Source organism: Rhinatrema bivittatum, chromosome 11 (genome assembly GCF_901001135.1).
Source record: "Rhinatrema bivittatum chromosome 11, aRhiBiv1.1, whole genome shotgun sequence".
Classification (NCBI taxonomy): domain Eukaryota; kingdom Metazoa; phylum Chordata; class Amphibia; order Gymnophiona; family Rhinatrematidae; genus Rhinatrema; species Rhinatrema bivittatum.
Genome location: NC_042625.1, coordinates 57,318,419 through 57,340,232, shown reverse-complemented (window position 1 = coordinate 57,340,232; position 21,814 = coordinate 57,318,419). Strand labels below are relative to the sequence as shown.

The 21,814-nt window shown below is 44.5% G+C and overlaps 1 protein-coding gene across 1 annotated transcript in view; it reads left to right on the top strand.

The window, feature by feature from the left end:
* The first annotated feature begins 3,248 nt into the window (after nucleotides 1–3,248).
* The window catches only part of HSPB8 (heat shock protein family B (small) member 8), a 36,979-nt gene continuing 18,413 nt past the window's right edge, over nucleotides 3,249–21,814 (top strand). Inside the window, exon 1 of the mRNA XM_029571058.1 lies at nucleotides 3,249–4,356. Coding sequence (XP_029426918.1) covers nucleotides 3,966–4,356 — 391 coding nt within the window. The 5' untranslated portion in view covers nucleotides 3,249–3,965. The remainder of the gene's footprint in view (nucleotides 4,357–21,814) is intronic.

The following is a 21,814-nucleotide window of genomic DNA, read 5'->3' as shown; positions in this document are numbered from 1 at the left end:
TAATTCGGCGAAGATTCGTTGTATTCGTGGGGAATCGCGATACGTTTCGCTTCCCCACAAATAAAACGAATATGGCCCTATACGTTGCAGATTCCCAATTCGTAGGGAACGAATGCACACCCCTACAGAACTGGGGGCTGACTGGGAGGCACAAAATTGCTAATAGGTGGAGGTCTACCCCCTATGTTGTTGAGAAAAGACTGAACAACCTGCCTGTTTACCAGGTAAGGCCAGAATGGGATGAAGGACCAGTAAAAACAGTACACAGAAACCCATTTCCTGCCCATTCGACAGTTGGTATTTCCCCTAGAGGAACTCCAAGCTATAGCTGAATCCCCTCCATCCCAACCAAGAAGGGGAACAGTAATACCTGAGATCCAATCTCATTGCGAGTTTGATAGGAATCCCCATCGAGAACTGGTAGAGACCCCTAAGTATCCACTGGAAGACAAATATAGTGGATATGATAGGATTCAGAAAGAGAGTTAGGTGGGGGACATATGAGGTTCACCTGGGAGCCATATTGGAGAGACTGTACCTAAACCAGCAGGCACATGATGGGGACTTAATATGACAGTTCCCGGGGATGGAAACCCAGGAGAGGGAAATCCAAGAAGCCTCCCAGAGTAATGATAGGACTGAGGGTGGTACAGATGGCAAGAGAGAGAGGGACAACCTGGAACAAGAGAGGGAAAGAGGTGCCACAGGTGAGATTCACCCCAGAGAGAATCAGAAACTACAGAGGCTGAGGAATTGATTCCACTGCCACCCCAAAAGCCCAGAAGGACAGGTAGGACTGTGAAGCCCACAATAAGGTTCACTTATGATAGCCCTGGAAACCCAGTGAATGTCTCCCTGACAGTAGCACACAAACAGGTGACTGCATATTATTTATTTATTTTTCTATACTGATATTCAATTCAAAATATCACACCGGTTTACATAGAACAGGATGTCTAAAAGGCAGGACTTTAGGTGACATGATACAGTATAACAGATTAACCGAGTAAATATAAAGAAACTTGTTTTACATAATAATTATACGAACAGTAAATATGTTCTGAATTTAACTTACTATGTACAGTGGCAGAAGGGGGAGGGGGAACCTGGCAGTGCCAAGGGAGGGTAACCAAAAGTGTGGGGGGGGGGAATTTGGGTGGGAGGGAAGGGGGATAGGGAGCTGGGGATTAATTTTCTGGAGGGAATGCTTTCCTAAAGAGCCAAGTTTTGAGATTCTTTCTGAAAGAAGGCGTAGAGGGGTCAGTTCTGAGAGGAGCCGGGAGGTTGTTCCAGATGTGGGGGCCTGCTATTGATGCAGCGCATTCTCTTGTGGAGACTCGATGAACTTCCTTATTGGAGGGAGTTGTAAGTAAACCTGTGTTGGTTGAGCAGAGGTTCCTTGAAGGGTTGCAGGGGTGCAGTGGACCTTGTAACCATCTGGCCTTGTCATTGTGGATTGCTTTGTGGATGAGTAAAATGAAGGAATACCTTGAGACTTTGGTCTAAAGGGGAAATACCTGAAGACAGTGGCATCTTGTTGAGGACAACAAGATATTTAAGTGGGGGAGAGTGAAACCCACCTCCCAAGGGAAACGGAGGTTAAAGAGCATGCTACCATTTAAGTGGTTATTCATCAATAGCAAACAACCCCCATGTGCTAGGTTTAATGTACACCTGTTGCAAGGAAGCAGGAGAAACTAAGAGGAAAAGAGAAATGAGCATGTTCTCTTTAGCATGATCACACCATTTAGGTATAAATAACATGCTCATAATACCAATGCTTTTTTCAGGTTTCTATGCACAATAATAGTATGGTAAAACTATTGGAGAGAGACATTTTAATCATGAGTATGCAAAACCTTATTTCATCATTTCTTACACGACATTGTAGCATCAACGTAACATTTTTTGTGAGGCCTTGCTAAATTTTTGTAGTGCTAATTTTATTTCATAGGCTCCATTGAGAGAAAAAAAAAAAGAAATGCAAGATCACAAGTGCCAGAACACCTTTCAGTGAAGATGGGCCAAAGACTAACTGGCTGATTTGGGATTGACTGTAAATTTTATCTGTGGAGCAACCTTAATGTTGAAGCAAGTCTGAAAGGCAGGATTATTCAGGTAACCCAGGAATAAGCAGCAACACTTCCTCTTCGAATATAGTAAGAAAAGTCATGGAAGCCGGTGGGATCAACCCTTAGAAGTGGCATAATGCTACTTGATGAGCCAGAGGCTGAAGGGAGACAAGTAAACTTGGGCTTCCTGTCTCTCTACACAGTTTGACATTCTGTCTTTCTAAAGCTGTCATCCTCTCATCAAACGTGTTTTCCTGCATACAGTTAATGTTATTGTAGATTTTTTGAGAATATTTGGGAATAGCTTAATTTTTCAATTAATACCCTCAAGTCTTCTTTCTAACAGGAGAAAGAAAGAAGCTGCTTAATCACGTTGAAATCCAGCTTTAAATTAAATACCTAAAGCATTAAGGTGGCAACAGTAGCAGGCTTGGCACAGTACAGCAAAGTGAGGGAGCTGTTAACATCCATGCATGGTTTTTCCTGCGGGGGAAGAGAGGTTGGTAGGGGAGAGCGGGTTTTGCCCAGCAGTGTCATCCTGCTCTCCTGTGCTTCTATCTCAATTGGAATCGACCCCTAGTAAGGCTATGGCATTTTAAGCCTTCTTTCACATCTACAAAGGGAGGGGTCTCACCATTTTTTTTAACCCACTCCTCATCCAGCTCAGCTATCACAGCGACAGTCAGCCAAGGGACACAGACTGTGGCTTCGTCTGAAAACCGGTACCGTGCACCCTGCGTCGGGTGATTGAATCGCCCTCTCCCTGGGGACTGTCGGCAGGATCTCCACAGCACCCTCGGTGCCGGCCGCGGCCGAGGATTAGCAGCCGAGTTCAGAAATGAAACCCAGACGTCACACAGGGCGGCGCACAGGACTTGCCGCTGAGTCATTGCGCCGGCCAGGTTTTAAATGCAGCCAGTTTCCAGATTCAGGTGCAGGATGATGCATACATATGGGCATTCTCATGGCTGGGTTTCTGTGATTCTTGGTGCACATACAAAACCAGAATATGAAAAACCATATCCCCGTCTCTAAAACGAGAGATCAAACTAAACTGGACGGAGGAACCTGTTAGCAGACATCAGTAGACAGGCAGATCTGAGTCCTCGCAGCTATAATTAGCTCACCCACCACGATTTGAGTGGGCAGTGCTGTCTGCTACCGGCTGCTGCTGTGTAAGAAGGGGAGGGCATTGGTCAGGAAGAGAACTGCAGCAAGCCGGGAAGGCTGCCTAAAATTGGATGCCCTATCTAAGCTCCTGCGGGCCCTTGGGGAAACGTCAGCTGTTAAACACAGCAGATTCCCAGGTAGTGTTTCATCTGCTCCTACATTCGCAGCTGACAGCCCAGCATTGCAAAAGAGAATCTCCCCAGCATGAAGAGACAGCTATAAATAGAAGGCATCGAGCAGAGAGGAGAAGTTTGGAGAACTTTCTAAATACTGCCCGCCCCTGTGTTTATCTCCGCGGCAGGCTGGCATCAGGAGGAGAGGTTCAGGGGATGAGGCAGAGCTCAGCACGGCCCTCTCTAAAACGGAGTTAGAGGGAGGGTGCTTTAAATCCAGGAAATAATCTATTTCTAGGGGAGGGTGTTTCCTTCTGTTGTCGGTGAATTTTTAAGTCTTAGATCATTTTGCACTAAAACTCTTCTCTGCCTGTTAAGTTTCTTCAGTTCTGGGCAAACTTTTTTATTTTGTTCAAAAAAAAAAAAAAAAAAAAAAGGCACAGTAAAGGATCTCAAAAATAAGCCAGTGCTTCTTGAACAAGATTTTACTTGCCTGATTTTCTACTCAGGAAAATATCTGAAGAGAAATTGAGATTTTGCCAGGAAGGAGCTTTTGGTGTATTTTTTTTTTCCTCTCTAATTTTGGATAACAGTTTTGGACAACTCAAGTATGGCAGACAGTCAGTTGCCCTTCTCATGCCACTATCCAAGCAGCCGGCTCCGAGGAGCCCGGGACCCTTTCCGGGAGTCCAGCTTGTCCTCTCGCCTTCTAGATGATGACTTTGGCATGTCCCCCTTCTCTGATGACCTAACCGTGGACTGGCCAGACTGGGCTAGACCACGGCTCACCTCGACATGGCCCTCGGGCCCCCTGCGGACAGGGATGGCGCGGGTGCCAGGAATGTCCCCTCCAGGGTACAGCTCCAGGTACACAGGTTACCCTGAACCCCGAAACCCATCTTATGAACTGGGACAGCCGTGGAAAGTGTGTGTCAATGTACAGAGCTTCATGCCAGAGGAACTGGCAGTCAAAACCAAGGATGGCTTTGTGGAAGTATCAGGTGAGTGAAGACAAGGGGGGGGGGGGGGGGGGAATTTCACTGCTTAAGTACAGGAGAGTCATTTTCCCCCATGTAAATGTCCTGCTTTTTGAAACTGTACCAGAATATTGTTATTTCTAGTACATTGTAACTCTGTTTTTGTGTTGGTGCATGTTTCAGTAATCCCTGGTGGGACATTTCCTCTCTCTTCAGCAGTCTCTGTTCTCCCTGCTCCTATTGCTGGGATATCGCCTAGCTCCTTAGTAATCCCTACTGTCCCCTGCTCATACTGCTTGCTTGGGCATTAACCCTCTTCTCCTTGGCAGTCCCTCCTCTCCCTGCTAAAGCTTTGCCCTCTCCTCGGCAGTCCCTGCTCTCCTTGCTCGCACACCTGCAGTGTCCTTGCATGGATTCACGTAATCCAGCATTTCTTTTTACTGTGTTTCTCATTTCTGCCTAATTCATCTCCCAGCTCTGTGCTGTAACTGCGTAGAAAGGATGATCCCAGATGTACCGGCTTTCAGAGTGATGCCATATGAAACCTCAGCACACCGTGGGCCCTCACATTGTCTGACGTTCTAGAAATAGGAAGCTGCTGGTTGCATTATTGCTAGGGGAGCCAGAGACCAAACGTGGGGAGGGAGGCGCTGAAAGGAGTAGGGCAAAAAAAAATGATGTTTTACGATCAGTTTTTATTGTTTAAAATGATTTCAGCATGTTATGCAGAGTAACTGCACTATAACACTGGCAGTTATAAAGTCCCAGTGCATACAACTTCATTCTCTACAGCCACATCTTACTACTGTATAATATTCCTAGGCTTTAAAGACATCATGACCATAAAGTCATTATATACAAGTACACCTCACTATAACATCCATATTTAATACATTCTCCATGGATATAAAGTAATTCTATACAGCCACACCTCACTATAACAGTCCTAGTTAATATATTCTCCACCAATATAAAGTCATTCTATATAGCCACACTTTGCTATAACATCCCTAGTTAATATATTCTGCATAGTTATAAAGTCATTCCAAATAGCCAGACCTCATTATAACATTACTAGGCTATAAAACCACCATAAGTTTGATTGGTTCATAAATTCAGATGAGAGCTCTCAGCTATTTTTGGCAGTCTCTTTGACCTTTGTTAACATTTAACCTAAAAGTTTATCCACATTCAGCTTGGAGAATGCCAGGGTCAGAAAGTTTAGCTTTGTGGAAGAACAAGTGAAAGTCGAATCCTGAAGGGCACTTGAAAGAACCTGGTGGCTCTTTTCCTAATGAGCCACAGGACCAGATAAAATGTTGCTCCCCAAATACATGTCAATTGGGAGAAAAAAGAATTAGGACATTTATTTTAGCTTAATCTTGAAATCATGGACTGTTGTGCCTTTTAATATGAATTCAAGCCTCATGAAATCTGTTTGGTTTCATATTTGCTTTCTGAAACATTGTCAATTAAATATACATGTGATAAAAATGGAAAACGGAATGAAACATTACCACATGTAATAAAATGACACATAAATTAACTACAAGGCCCATCCTGTCTGCCCATTTTCCCTTTCTGCTGAAGAACTGCTGAAGTTACTTGATCTCTGGCTTTACCCCTTGCTTCCTCATCACCTAAGGATCCGCCATCATGTTTCCATTCTTAACTCCACCACTTCCACTAGCCAGCTGCTCCAAGCATCTGCCAACCTTACAGAGAAGAAACTCTATCCTACCTTAGACTTGAGTCTAACTCTGTCCAATCTCATACCATGGCCATTTGTTCTAAATTTTCTTTTGTCTTGGGTGACTCTCACCTTGCCCTGCTTTCTTAAATCCAACTCCATATGGTCCTGGGATTTATAGGACTTTATAAAGTACAGTAACATAGGGGCCAATGCAATACAGTGCACTCAGCTGAGCACACTGTTTAATCCGCTGTCGGAAGCGGGTTAAATAGACGCTAATCCACCCCTAATACAATAGGGGGATTAGCGCCTATTTAACGCAAGTCCAACGCGGAGTGAATGAGTTAGCGCTAATCACATGCAAATGCATGTGAATGAGGCTATTACTCATTTACTCCAAATGGAAAAAAATAAATGTGCGTCTCAGACGTACATTTATTGCTCAGCTATTAACGCCTGCCTGGAGCAGGCATTAATAGCTGAGCGCACTGAAAAAAAGTAAAAAGAAAAAAAATCTCTGCCGGCCGTTTTGAAGACCGATGCCGATATGCTTGGCATCGTTTTTCATAATCGGCCAGCTGCAGTAATGAAAACCGACGCTGATAAACTCAGCATGGATTTTCATAACCAGCTGACTGCGGTTATGAAAACTGACATCGAGTTTATTGGCGTCGGTGTTCATAACCGGCAGGCCACCGGTAACCGCGGGGTCGCGTTAGCAAGGAGGCGCTAGGGTCGCGCTAGCGACCCTAGCGCCTCCTTGGTAGCATGACCCCCTAATTTGCATATTGCATGGCGCCTCCCTTGCAGGCGCCATGCGTGGATTAAGAAAGCGGGCGCTGAAAAGTCAGCGCCCGCTTTCCGCGAATAATATTGCATCAGCCCCATAGTAAATGTTAGCAGATAAAGACTCAAATGGTCTATCCAGTCTCCCCAGCAAGTTGCTTAGCATAGTAACTACAGCTCCAAGCTCAATACCCCACCTAATTTCAACATCTCAGTTTCTTCATTTCCATTCTGTAGCCTCTAGGGATCCATAGTAATGAATTTTCAAAGGAGTTACATATGTAAAAGTAGCATATATAATTGCAATTTCCAAAATCCATCTGCATGCACAAAACCTTTTGAAAATTCAGCTTTATGAAGTGAATTTTCGAAGGAGCTATGCGCATAAAAGTAGCAAGTTTCAAAAGCCCATTTATACGCATAAAATCCAGTTTTACATGAATAAATTATTTTGAAAATTAGCCCATGCTCTTTTGAATTCCAATACAGTTCTTGTCTTCACCACCTCTTCCAGGAGGTTATTCCATGCATCCACTATTCTTTCACTGAAGAAATATTTCCTGCCGTTGATCCTGAGGTGACTCCCTTGGGGTTTCACATTATAACTCCTAGTTTTACAGCTTCCTTTCCATTTGAAAAGGTTTGATTTTTATGCCTCATTAATACCTTTCATGTATTTAAAAGTCTGTATCATATCTCCCCTGTCCCTCCTCTCCTCCAGGGTTCACAAATTTAGGTGCTCCAGTCTCTTCTCATAGATCTTCCGGTACACTCCCTACATCATTTTGGTTGCTTTTCTCTGGACTGTTTCCATGCTGACTGTATCATTTTTGAGATACAGTCTCCAGGATTGAACACAGTACTCCATTTTGAGGCCTCACCAAAGATCTGTGCAGGGACATTATCACCTTTTTCCTGCTGGTTATGCCTTTCCCTGTGCAGCCTAACATTCATCTGGCCTTAGCCCCAGCCTTGTTATATTGCTTTACTACCTTCATACCATCAACCACTATCAGTCCAAGGTCTCTCTCTTGGTCTGAGCACATCAGTTTTTCTCCCCTCATCACATACAAGGCCTTTGGATTACTGCAACCAAATGCATGACTCTGCACTTCTTGGCATTGAATCATAGGCTACAGCTTCCAACTCTTTGACCACTCTTCAAGCTTTCTTTAATTGCTTCTCATTCTCTACTCCTTCAGGTGTGTCAACTATGTTGCAGTCACTGATTATGAGTTTCTAAAACTTATAGCAACAGGGCTTTAATACTTAAATTTTGGAAAAAAGCCTTTCAGTCAATTTGCTGGCATAATTTTAAAAGAGCTCATCTTCTGTGCCAGGATTTCTTTTCCTGCAGCTTCAGGAAGGGGGTTAAAACCTGTAGATAAAAATTATCTAAGGAAAAACTTTTGCAAAAGTTCTGTGAGATTTTGCCTGAAGCAGCTAAATGTAGGAATGATGCTTACATCCCCCGGTGCTCTTTACACAAGTTGTTTTGCTTGCAGTTTCTTTTTCTGGAATATTTCTCGATAGGACTTTCAGGAAATTAAATCCTGGACCAAAAGGTGCACTGTTTCAGAACTGTGTGAGCAAACTGACTTTGCAGGCATTTTACACTCTTGCCCTGTTTTTGCCTGGAGTTAAATTGAACCCTCTGAGAATCCTATGACTTAAGCATGCCGGAACTGGATTAAAAAATTATATCTCTCAATGTCAGAGTGCGGTTTCAAGAAGGGAAGAGAATGAGGTGCGGGCAGATGCATCTTTCTGCAAACACCTTGGAGCTTCTGAGGTGGACAGAAGTACAACTTACGCTGCTGTTATTATGTGTTTCTAAGGATGCCATACACTACCACCCTACCCACATTTAGAAATCATAGTCAGCAACTTCTGGAACAAACAATATTATTCTGGTTTTATCTTATAGGGAACATAAACCGATGGCTAACATTATTTATTTATGTTTAATCTGCTATTTCTTATTTTTCCATGGGAACTCGAATTGGATCACTACAAATTATCGTTACAAAATGGCGGCAGCTTATATTACCTAATGTATAATAAAGATTTCAGATGATCCCACCCATCTTCAGAGATAAATAATGGGCACATTCCTTTCCTTTGGAGGAAGTAAATATTTTTTCTGGAGGGCCCTCCCTTACAGACATTACCTATTACTATTGCTACATTGCATTTTCAAAGTGTGAAAGACACAGTCTAATCTTGCTCACACATGAATGTTTATTTTATTGTGATTGCCTCATGTCTTTGATGCTTATTGTCATCTTGTAACATACTTCATCTGCTATATAACATGGCAGGGAACTTCGTAGGAGTTGAGAGTTTCTGTAACATGGTAACATGGTTGAATGTTCCTAGGATTGATCTACCAGCGACTTTATAGTAGGGACTTGAGTTTTCCTATAACATATCTGAAGTGAAATATCAGATCAGTTCATTCAAATATCTAACAGGTTGCAGGATGTAACATAGACTTAAAAACTCAAGGGGCTATCATATGAAGCAAGAGGGAGATTCAAAAAGGAATGTAAGAAATACTTTTTCACTGAATGTGGTGGACATCTGGAACAGACTTCCAGTGAAAGAAACAGGAACCAAAACCGTTTCGGAATTCAAGCATAGATCAGGTCTGGATTTAGGCACAGGCAACATAGGTAATTGCCTAAGGCTGCAAATTTTGAAGGCACCAAATATCCAGGCTAAATAAAAGCCAGCGTCTGCTTGCATATAGTGCCATGTGCCAGTACAGCTTCAAAGGGGCACCCATCACCATGGCACTGCCTGTGGGTGCCACAATCTTAAATCCAGCTCTGGCATAAATAGGGTAGACACAAATGGACCTTAGTGGCAGAAGAGGTGGGGGAGGTTTGACTTAGTACAGCAGGCATGTGCAAATAGACAGATTGGATGGACCAAGGAGTTTTTATCCTAATATCCACTGACATCTGCTGTGGGGGTATATCTAGCTGGATAACTTTGAAACCTAACTGGCTATAGTTAAATATTGCTGGTTAGGTTTTGAAGTTATCTGGGAACATGTTTCCGGATAACTTTATCTTAACTGGCCATATTCAAATGATATAACAAATAAGTGGTGACCCAACTTCCACACCCAAAACAAAAAAACGTGTAGGTCTGCCATCCTGATCTCCTCAACCCCCAACACCAGGGAACACCATTGCACCTAATTCCTCCCTCTCCCCGGCTCTCCCAAGAGAATGTAATAAAGTGTAGGGCCTCTCGGACCGAGAAGCCTGCCCAATATCTCCCCTCCTCCCCTCCCCTCCCCTCCCCCATGCTTTATCCAAATATAGCAGCCTCCGCTCCCCTCCCCTCCCCTCCGCTCCCCTCCCCTCCCCTCCGCTCCCCTCCCCCTCCCCCTCCGCTCCCCTCCTCAGCCTCCCCCAGCACCCCATCCCGACACTTCTTCCCCACCAGGCACCTCTGAAACCTACTTTTCCCCCTGGCTGCCGGGATCGAGGAACCCAGCGGTGTGTCACGTGTTGCTGTCAGAGTATTATTCCAAATTATGGGGGGATGGAGGGCTGAGGAGGGAGCCATAGGCTGCTATATTTGAAGAAAGGGTATGTGTGGGAGGGCGGATCGGCTCCTAAGACTTCTTGTTTTTATTAAACTGAAGACTCTTCACAAAGGTTGTAAGGGGTGGAGGAATCCATTCTGTTGGGGGATATTAATGTGGTTTGAATATACGAGCATTGGGAAGTGTGAACCAATAAACCCGATAAAGTTTTTGTAAAACAGTATTGTGTATATGAAAGTAATTGAATAAAAAGATTTGAAACAGCGATATTTTACATTAGAAATCGGTGGCATCCAAGGGGAGCTCTAGCCTGCAGGCAGTGCTGACTTCTTACAGCTGCCAATACTTGCAGCAACACAGTAGTGTGTGTGTGGTTATATTGCTGCAAATGCCAGTATTTGAAAGAATTCAGTGCTGCCTGCAGCAACTCGTAGGCTCCGCTACAGGGGTAGGCAACCTCTGACTCTCATGGACACCAGTCCGCTCAGGTTTTCAGGATATCCCTCATGAATATGCATAAGGAATTTGCATGCATGCTGCTTAGACTGTATGGTAATGTATCTCATGCATATTCATGGTTGAAAATCATCTCTCTTTACAGACACTTTCTCGCTCCTCCAGCTTGTCTTCTCCCCACACACACACACCTTCCCCTCTTTCCCAGCTCGCTTCTCACACACATTCCCTCCTCCCCATCTCATTTACTCCCCAAACATGTTTTCTGCCTTCTTCCAGTTCATCCGTTCCCTGAAACACTTTCTCCCCTCCCCTCCCCATCACTTTCTCCTTCCTCAGTACTGTCCCCCATCTTCAGTGTGAGCACGTGTTTGTGCCAGTGAGGGTCAGTGAGCATATTTTTCTATGAGCATGTGTATGAGTGAATGTGTGCCTATGAGTCTGAATGTATGTAGGTGAGAATATTTATGAGCATATGCGTGAGCAAGCGAATATGTGACCAAGAGTATGTCAGTAAATGTTTTAAAATGCGTGCATGTGAGCATGTGAGTGTGTGTGTGTGTGTTAGTAAGTATGTGTTAGAGAGTATGAGTGTATGTGTCTGTGAGTGAAAGTGTGTCCAAGAATGTTTGAGGGTGTATGTGTGAGTGTGTGTGTGTATGTGTGCATTCATATGTGAGAGAGAAAGGAGCAAATTTGCACATCACCACCAGTCCCCATTTTCCCCCAAATAATCCACGCCAATCTCAGGATAGGAAACGTAGAAACATAGAAATGACTAGGGATGTGCAGAGGGACACCTTACGTTGCATTCGGGATTTGTATTCGTCGGGGGGCAGATACGTTGCATTCGGCAAGGGGGGCCCCCGATACATATATGGTTAATTCTTATTTGTTTCCCGGCTAAAATTGAATTAAGTACAACCCCCCCCCCTGATCCCCACAAGACTTGCCAAAAGTCCAGCGGGGGTCCAGGAGCGACCTCCTGCACTCGGGCCATCGGTTGCCAGTATTCAAAATGGCACCGATAGCCTTTGACCTTACTATGTCACAGGGGCTACCGGTGCCATTGGTCAGCCCTGTCACATGGTAAGAGCACAAGATGGCGCCGGCCATCCATTGCTCCTACCATGTGACAGGGGCTGACCAATGGCACCCGTAGCCCCTGTGATATAGTAGGTCAAAGGCTATCGGCGCCATTTTGAATACCGGCAGCCGAGGGTGTGAGTGCAGGAGATGGCTCCCGGACCCCCTGCTGGGCCACCAGGGAGTTTTCGTAAGTCTTGGGGGGGTCAGGAGGGTGGGGGGTTTGTTTAAATTGGCTCCTTTAGACGGCCGAATAATTCGGCGAAGATTCGTATTCGTGGGGAATCGCGATACGTTTCGCTTCCCCCCGAATACGGCCCTATACGTTGCGGATTACAAATACATAGGAAACGAATGCACACCCCTAGAAATGACAGCAGAAAAGGACCAGATGGTCCATACAGTCTGCCCAGTAAGCTTATGGTAATATCTGCTGTGCCTTGTCGGTTACCCCAAGCGAATCAGTTTCCCACACCGTAAAAGTTAGGGCCCTTGTTGGTTGCTGTCTGAATCCAGTTCCCCATTATGCCTTGCCATTGAAGCAGAAAGCAATGTTTGAGTTGCATCAATAGTATCAAGGCTTATTGGTTAAGGGTAGTAACCGCCACATCAGCAAGTTACCCCCATACTTGTTTCCCAGACCAAAAAGTTCAGGGCCCTCGTTGGTCGCTGTATGAATCCAATTCCCTTTTTCCCCTTGCCATTGAAGCAATGATGGAGTTGCATCAACAGTATCAAGGCTTATTGGTTAAAGGGTAGTAACCACTGCACCAGCAAGTTACTCCATGTACTCTTTTCTTCATTTCCATTTTTTAGCCTTTAAGGCTAAACAATATTTACCCCATGCCCTTTTGAATTCTTCCACTGTTTTGGTTTTCACTATATCCTCTGGAAGGGCATATCAGAAATATTTTCTGACGTCGGTTCTGAGACATCCTCCCTGGCGTTTCATTTCATGACCCCTAGTTCTACTAATTTCTTTCCAATGGAAAAGGTTTGATGTTTGTACATTATTAAAACCTTTCAGGTTTCTGAAGGTCTGTATCAAATCACCCCTATGCCTCCTCTCTTCCAGAGTATACATATTCATATCCATCAGTCTCTCCTCATAGGTTTTCTGATACTGACCCCACACCATTTTGGTAGCCCTTCTTTGGACCACCTCCATCCTGTCTATCCCTTTTGAAATAAGGACTCCAGAACTGAACACAGTACTCCAGGTGAGGCTTCACCAAAGACCTGTACAAGTGCATCACCACCTCCATTTTCTTACTGGTTATTCCGCTCTCTATGCAGCCCAGTATTCTTCTGGCTTTAGCTATCGCCTTGTCACATTGCTTCGCCATCATCAGATTGCCAGAGACCATCACCCCAAGATCTCACTTTTGGTCCATGCACATCAGCCTCCCCCCCATCACATACAGCTCTTTTGGATTACTGCATCCCCGATGCATGACTCTGCACTTCTTGGCATTGAATCCCAATTGCCAAATCTTCAACCACTCCAAGCTTTCGTAAATCACTTTTCATTCTCTCTATTCCTTCTAGCAGGTCCACTCTGTTGCAGATTTTGGTATCATCCGCAAATAGACAAACTTTACCTTCTATCCCTTCTGCAATGTCGCTTACAAAGATATTGAATGGAACCGGTCCCAATACCAATCTCTATGGCACTCCACTTAAAACAGTTCTTTCTTCAGAGTAGGTTCCATTTACCATTAAACGCTGACTCCTATCAGTCAACCAATTTGTAATCCATGCCACTACCTTGGTGCTCACTCCAAAGCTTCTCATTTTGTTTACAAGCCTCCTATGTGTGATGGTATCAAAAGCTTTGCTGAAATCCAAATAGATGACATCAAGTGCTCTTCCTTGATCCAATGCTCTAGTCACCCAATCAAAAAATCAATTGATTTGTCTGATAGGACCTTCCTCTGGTGAATCCATGCTGCCTTTGGTCCAGCAACTTCCTGGATGTAGATAGTTCAGTAACCTTTCTTTCAATAGTGTCTCCATTAATTTTCCCACCACCGGGGTGAGACTAACCAGCCTGTAGTTTCCAGTCTCCTCTCTGCTACCACTCTTAGGAAGCGGGATGACAACCATTCTTCTCTAATCTTGTGGCACCACTCCCGTTTCTAGGGATATATTGAACAGGTCATTTAGCAGACCCACAAGGACATTTCTGATTTCTCAAAGTATCCTGGATTGTACCTCATCTGGCCCCATGGACTTGTCCACATTTTTTCCTAGCTTTTCCCATATATACTCTTCTATAAAAGGATTTGTGTCTAGTCCATTTCCTTCTGTGGTCTTGTCAACCAGCAACAGTCCTTCTCCAGGGTCTTCTTTAATAAACACCGAAATTAAGTATTTGTTTAATATTTCTGCCATTTCCTTGCCTATCTCGACACATTGCTGCTCGTCACCTTTCAATTTCACTCTATCACTTCGAGCTTTCCTTCTTTCTCTTATATACCTGAAAAATGTTTTGTCACCTCTCTTTATCTCTTTTTTTCTTATTTTCTTCCACTTAACTTTTTGCTTTTCTGATTTCTTTCTTTGTCTCCTTCATTTTCACCAGGTATTATTCCGTGTTCCTCTTTTTGGGATCCTTTATACTTCCTGAACACTGATCTTTTTGCCTTTATTTTTGCAGTCACCCCTTGGAGAACCAAATTGGTTTCTTTTTCCTTGAGCTTTTGTTGACTTTTCTAACATATAGATGTTTTTCACCTTGTTTCACTTTGAGTTTGTCATCTGCCCCAAACTATTCGGAGTGGTGGGCTATTTTTGAGGACAGCTCATAAAAGCTTCTTCCCTACCCCATGTCCCTTGCATTTCAATTGCTTGGATATTGCTTCTGACATAAAGCACTACTCCTCCCCCTTTCATGTCTTCTCTTTCCTTCCTTAATAAGTTATAGAATGAATGATTTTTAAATCTTTATTAGTTTTAATTATTGGTTGTTATTTAATGTTTCTGCTGTTTGGAAAAATGTTATTGCTGTTTGGGAAATTTAAAAAAAATATGAGTTTTTAATGATTAGATGTTATATTCATCAGCTATATGAAATATTCTATTTATATGTTTTACTATTATAAATGATTTATATTTCTTGATTTTATTGTTTGGTGTTATGAGGAAATATGACATTTCTGTTTTTCCATTGTTGCAGTTTCCAGTTCAGCTTTTTGTCTGCATGTTTCTGTTTATACTTATGAGCTCTTTATTCAGTATTTGAGAATCTGTCTGTGTTCTTTCTGCATGTGTGACCAAGGTGAGTTATTTGGCCAGTATATAGTTATGGTATAGGGATCTGTAGCAGTTTGGCTTGTTCTGTTCTCCTAACTGGAGGTGTATTGGTGTTTTAGGGCTGGTGTAATATTTGCAGTATTGCATTTGCGGTATTGCAGTATTGCTGCTGTATGAGTGCTGTTATGGCCGCCGGCCACAGCGGGCCATGACCGGGACCAAGTGTCATGGCCAACGGCTACGGTGGTCTGCGACCGGGACTGAAGTCTTACCCGAGGCATCGGGCCGCCTCTGGGGATCCTGCAGAGGCAGGCAGGCCTCTTTAGCATTGTCTTCGCGGCTGCTGCCGCTGCTGGGCCCGGCCGCATGGCTCCCTTCTCAGCCGGGTTGACTCCTCCCCCTCTGGCTCTGCTTAGAGCCGCGTGCGAGGCTGAAGTGCTGATTTAAAGGGGCCACAACAGGAAGTTGCTGTGGCTCCTCCTGAGGACTCCTCCCCTAGTTTTAGTATATAAGGCAAGGTTTGCTCCTCAGACCTTGCCTTGGTATTGTGACTTCAGGCCTGCTTAGTTCCGGTGTTCCTGATCCTCGCTGTTGGATTTCTGGTTCCTGTTCTGGTTCTTTGGTGTTCTGTTTCTTCTCTCTCGTTGGACAGATTCTCTGGGCTTGACTTTGGACCGGCTTCTGACCATTCTTCTGGATTCACCTCTGGATTGGCTACAGACCATTCTCCTGGATTCACCTCTGGATTGGCTACAGACCATTCTCCTGGATTCACCTCTGGACTGGCTTCTGACCATTCTCCTGGATTCACCACTGGACTGGCTTCCGACCATTCTCCTGACTTGGACTACTGGATTGGACTACAACCTGCTGGAGGCACCAGCCATCTGGATTCTTTGACCTGCAGGAGGCGCCTGCATCCAGACTACCTTCCGTCCTCTTCAAATCACCTAAGTCCAAGTGGTCGGGTTCCTACAGGCTTCTCTTGGGGGGACTACAGGCTTGCAGTGGCGAAGTACCGGTGTAACTGCCAGTCAACTAGGCCTCGCCTTCCGACGGTAGGAACCTAAGAGGGTTGATTCTCTCATAGGTAGCGCTAACCCTACCTCAGACTAAGGGTCCACCTCCTGGTTTGTAACAAGTGCTGATAATTAATGTTGTTTTAATATGGGAGATTATACTGTAATTGTAATTCAGTTTACTCATGGCTTTCTGAGGGCTTCTTTGTGAAGTGGTTGTACTAAACTCTGAGAGGGGCAGCTGGCTATGAAACCAGTGATTCTCCTGAAGAGTTGGCATGCCTAGAGAGGGCTTCACACAGAAGATGTTTGTGTCTGGGAGGGAGAAAGGGTGAGAGGATGTCTGGGAGAGAGGGAGGGTGTGTGCGTGTTTCTGAGAGAGAGGAAGGGTGTGTGCGTGTAAGAGAGAGAAAGAGAGAGGAGGATATGTGTGTCTTTGATAGAGGGAGAGTGTGTGTGGGAGAGAGAGAGAGGGGGTTGTATGTATGAGGGAGGGTAGGGTGTGTGTATCTGTGGAAAGGGAGGGAGGGTTGTGTGTGTATCTGGGAGAGAGAGAGAAGGGGGAAAATGTATGTCTGTGTCTGGTGGTGTTATGGTTGTGGACCCTTGGGTCAGCTGAGACTGTAGATGGTATACTGTGGACCCCACAGGAAGCGTCTCAGCCGGGAGGCGGCGCTAAAGATACTCCGGAGAAGACTTCACCACTGGAAGTCCACGGTCCCCCCAGGAGGAGCCCGTAGGAACCCGGACCTCTTGGACTTAGGCAGGACCCTATGCGACCAAGGATCCAAGCAGCGGCCGAAGAGGTGATGATGAAGCCAGCTGAGCCCAGGAGGCTGGTAGAACCTTCACCCTCTGAAGCCCGTGGCTCCCCCGGGAGGAGCCCATGAGAGCCCGAGCCGCTGGGACTTAGGAGAATCCTCTGGGCCAGCAAGTACCAGATACCTGAGGAAGTAGAAGAGACTGAAGACGGAGTCCAAGAATGAAGCCAGGTCAGAAGCCAGAGGTATGAAGCCAAAACCAGGGGTGGAAGCTGGAATCAGAGTCGTAGGATGGAGCCGGGTCGGAAGCCTGAAGCCAGAAGCCAGAAGTCAAACCAAAACCAGGGTCGGAAGCTGAAGACGTAGTCAGGAGACGAAGCCGGGTCAGAAGCCAGAAGTCCGAAGAAATGATCCAAGATCCGAACGCAGCAACTGGGAGCTCAGGGGACTGAGTGAACTTCGTTCAAAGGCCCCGTCCTAGACAAGCTGCAGGCTTTAAGTACCCTGCAGCATCTGACGACACCCGGGGCGTCCTCTTGAATTTCGCACGCTGGCCCCTTTAAAGCCTCAGACCCCGGGCACGCGTGTGCCTAGGGGGCGGGGCCAAGAGCGTCAAGTCGGCGGTGTCTCCCTCGCACAGGGAGAGCCACGGCAGGCTGCGTATCAGGCCTACACGGCCGAAGAGGGATCCGTGCGGGCCGAGCTGGCTCCGAGGTAGGAGGAGGGACCGGGGCACGGCCCAGTCCCGTAACAGGTGGAGAGAGAGATGGAGGGAGAGTGTGTGTTGGTCTGGCAGAGAGAGAGAGAGAGAAGAAAGGTGTTTGCATCTAGGAGAGAGAAAAAGAGGGAGGGTATCTTTTGGTCTAGAGAGAGAGGGAAGGAAGGTGTTTGTGTCTGGGATAAAGAGAGAGAGGGAGGGGTTGAGGGGGTGTCTGAATGTGTTTTTGTGTCGGGGAGAGAGATAGTTGGCCTTTTCTTTCAGAGGGGAGGGGGACAGCTTTACGCACCACCCCTCCGGCTCGTGAAAGTTATGGTGGCTCTCTGCTACTGTGAAATCTGGTTTGGTGGCTCTTGATACGTGGAAGGTTGGCCAGCCCTGAACTAGAATCTTCCTGCAATGCAGAATTCTTCCAGGAGTAAACAAAGTTATAGGTGATCAATTTTTATTGGACCAACTTAATTCTGTATTTCAAAAAAGAATGGGTGAATTGGAGGAAAGGACTTCCTCATTGGAAGATTTGGTTTTATGTGGTGGGTTATTTTATCTCTGTGGCTCTCTGTAGATTCTTGGGTTCATTCAGGAACACTTCTATCTAGGGATGTGAATCGTTTTTTGACGATTTAAAATATCGTCCGATATTTTTTAAATCGTCAAAAATCGTTAAAGAGTGCGATACAATAGAAATTCCCCTGGTTTATCGTGAAAAAATCGTTAATCGGGATAGTGTCCACTAAAGGGAGTTATTTGGGGGGAGGGTGGGAAAACCGGCACACCAAAACAACCCCTAAACCCACCCCGACCCTTTAAAACTAATCCCTTACCTTCCCCCACCCTCCCCAAACCCCCCCAAAACTTTTTACATGTACCTGGTGGTCCAGTGGAAGCCCCAGGACCGATCGCCCGCTCTCAGGCTGTCGGCTGCCACTCATAAAAATGGCACCGATGGCCCGATAAAAAAAAAAACCCACCCGACCCTTTAAAAGCACCCCCTTAGCTTCCCCCACCCTCCCGATCCCCCCCAAAACATTTTAAAATTACCTGGTGGTCTAGTGGTGGTCCCGGGAGCGATCTCCTGTTCTCGGGCCATCGGCTGCCACTAATAAAAATGGCGCCGATAGCCCTTTGCCCTTACCATGTGACAGGGTATCCGTGCCATTGGCCGGCCCCTGTCACATGGTAGGAGCACTGGATGGCCGGCGCCATTTTTAAAGATGGCGTCGGCCATCCAGTGCTCCTACCATGTGACAGGGGCCGGCCAATGGCACGGATACCCTGTCACATGGTAAGGGCAAAGGGCCATCGGCGCCATTTTTATTAGCGCAGCCAACGGCCCGAGAACGGGAGGTCGCTCCTGGGACTTCCGCTAGATCACCAGGTATTTGTAAAAAGTTTGGGGGGGTTCGGGAGGGTGGGGGAGCTAAGGGGTCAATTTTAAAGGGTTGGGTGGGGTTTTTTTTGGGGGGGGGTTACATGCCCCCAAATCCCTGTCCTGAATACAAGTGAATGTGCACTTGTACAGGCCTTATGTTAGCAGTGTTTTTTTTCCTATTCCATGCCTATGTGCAGAAATTTTGTTGTGGCTCTATGTGTTCAAACCTGAAAGAGCAATAAAACCACCATGCATGTTAGATAGCAAATCCTGTTATAATAAGATGTAATTCAGTCTTGGTTTTCCTACAGTTGCCACACTAAACTCTGAGGGGACCATGTTCAAAAGGTTTGTCTGGCTAACATTTGGACTTAGCCAAACCCCAATATATGAAATCCCCACTCCTTCCCCCTGTTCATCGACTAAATTTTGTTTGGGCAAATCATTGCTCCGACAAAATTAACAGGATAAACAGAGGCAGTGCTGGAGGCCTTCCTGGAAGGCAGTTTTACTTTATCTGGGCAGCGCTGACATTCAGCACGGTCCAGACAAAAGGTAAGCCTTTTCAAACAAAGAACAGATCCAATATCCGGATAACTTTAGAACAGATATTCAGCTGGTGCGGCTTTGGGTTGAATTTTCCGATACAGATAACTTTTTCTGAACATGACTGGCTGAATACAGACCTCTGAGTGTCATTCGGCTTCAGTAGAATACATTTGGAAAAAAGCTGCAGGCTATTCAGCTTTATTCTGTTCTTTTTAAAATCCGTCCTGCTCAAAAAGGTCCTCAGGTACCCTCATCCCCACCAGCCAATCTGGTTTCAAGGTACTCCAGTGTATATGCATGAGAATCATTCACATACATTGCATTTAAGATCTGTATTAATGTACGTGAATATATCTCATGCATATTCATTACAAATATCCTGAAAAGGTTCCGCCTTATCCTCTGTCCTGTTTATTCTTTATTTGAATTCTTTGGGACAGTTACTACAATCCCTAGGGGTGAAACACTTTTTATATGCAGATGATATACAGCTATTTATACCAAGAAGCAAAAAAAAAAAAAAAGAGTTGCTGCAAAATGAATTTTGCAGATACATGACAGAGATTAAGTTACAGCTTAATGTAAATGGCCTTGTACTAAATATTTGAAAAGCAAACCTTTTATGGGTTGGGAGGATTTCATTGCCAGATGAAACTCCATCATATTTGATTGTGTTAAACTCCCCATTTTGACTGATGTAAAGAGTCTAGGAATTATATTAGACTCGGTTAATGTTAAACCACTTGTTCATCAACTGGCTAAAATGTCTTTTAATAAACTGAAACTGCTGCATCCTTTAAAGTCATTTTTTACTGGTTACCATGTTTCATATAGTACTTCAGTTTCTTCTTGTACTAGGCCACATTGATTATTGCAGTACTCTATGGACAGGTTTGTCTGACAAACTACTGAGGGTACTGCAACTTATCCAGAATGCAGCTGCACATGCATTACTAGGATTATAACACTTTGAGCATGTCACCTCAGCACTAAGGGGTTTTATACTGGCTTCCCATAAAAAGCAGGTGTAAATTTTGTTTACTCGTGATTGTGCATAATCTTTGGTATAGGCAAGAGTCTTGTTCCTTGAAACAAGGGCTTCAGTGGCATGTCCCCACAACATCATTGAGATGATTGGATACTCATTTATTAGTTGTTCCCACATTGCAGAAATATATAAAACTGCTCAGTCTAGGGCAAGGGCTTTTAACTGTATTGCTCCAATGTTATGGAATACACTTCCAGCATAGCTGAGGAAAGAAGTTAATATTAAGGAATTCAGGTGACACGTGAAGGCCGTTTTATTTAAAGAGGTGTATGAATAAGATATGAGCTTATTTTTTATTAATGAATTGTTTTATTTTATGTAATTTTAATTCTTTATTTTTGTTGTATGTTCATATAAAAAATGTTGATTGTAATCCGCCCTGGACAAAAAGTGTTTTCAGAAGTGTGCGGAATATGAGACTGTGTTATAAATCCTAAATAATTAAAAACCTGACTGTTTGTGCTGCTAATGGTGAGAAGGGGGATGAGGAATGTTTTGAGCACCACTGCCATAAATAATGGGCCTCATTTACTATGGATTTTTTCCTATTCTGTGTCTACAGGATGAAAGCTCAGAAAATCAGGCCCATTATTTATTATAGGGGTAATTTCCATACTACTTACATAGCTGAAAAATCTGTGCTTACTTTTTAGGGATGTGCATTTGTTCGTTTTTTGACGTCCCTTTGTTTCATTCGTTTCACACAAAAGCACATAAATAATGAATGGACGAATGTACGCACAAAACAAATTATATGCGCATCCATCTAAAGTGTATCCATTAGGTGCACACCATTTGCTATGCATATTTTCGTTCATTCGTTAGATATGTGATAGGCATCCAAACAAATAAAACAAATGGAAGCACAAATGTACATCCCTAGTACTTTTTAACCCGGTCTTTACACCAGTTTTCCAAGTGGAAGCACGCAGCTAAGGAGAAAGAACCCACAGATACTTGTGCTTCCTTTTTCTGTTAGTACTCTTTCTGACTAAAATACCACACATAATTTTGAAAATTCAAAACTGCACACATTGGGGGTCATTTTCAAAGGAGTTACGCATGTAAATGTGACTTACTATCGTAGCAATTTTGAAAAGCTATTTACTCGAGTAAAGTGCACTTACTTGAGTAAATCCTATGGACAATTCAATGGCATATATTGTAGCAATTTTGA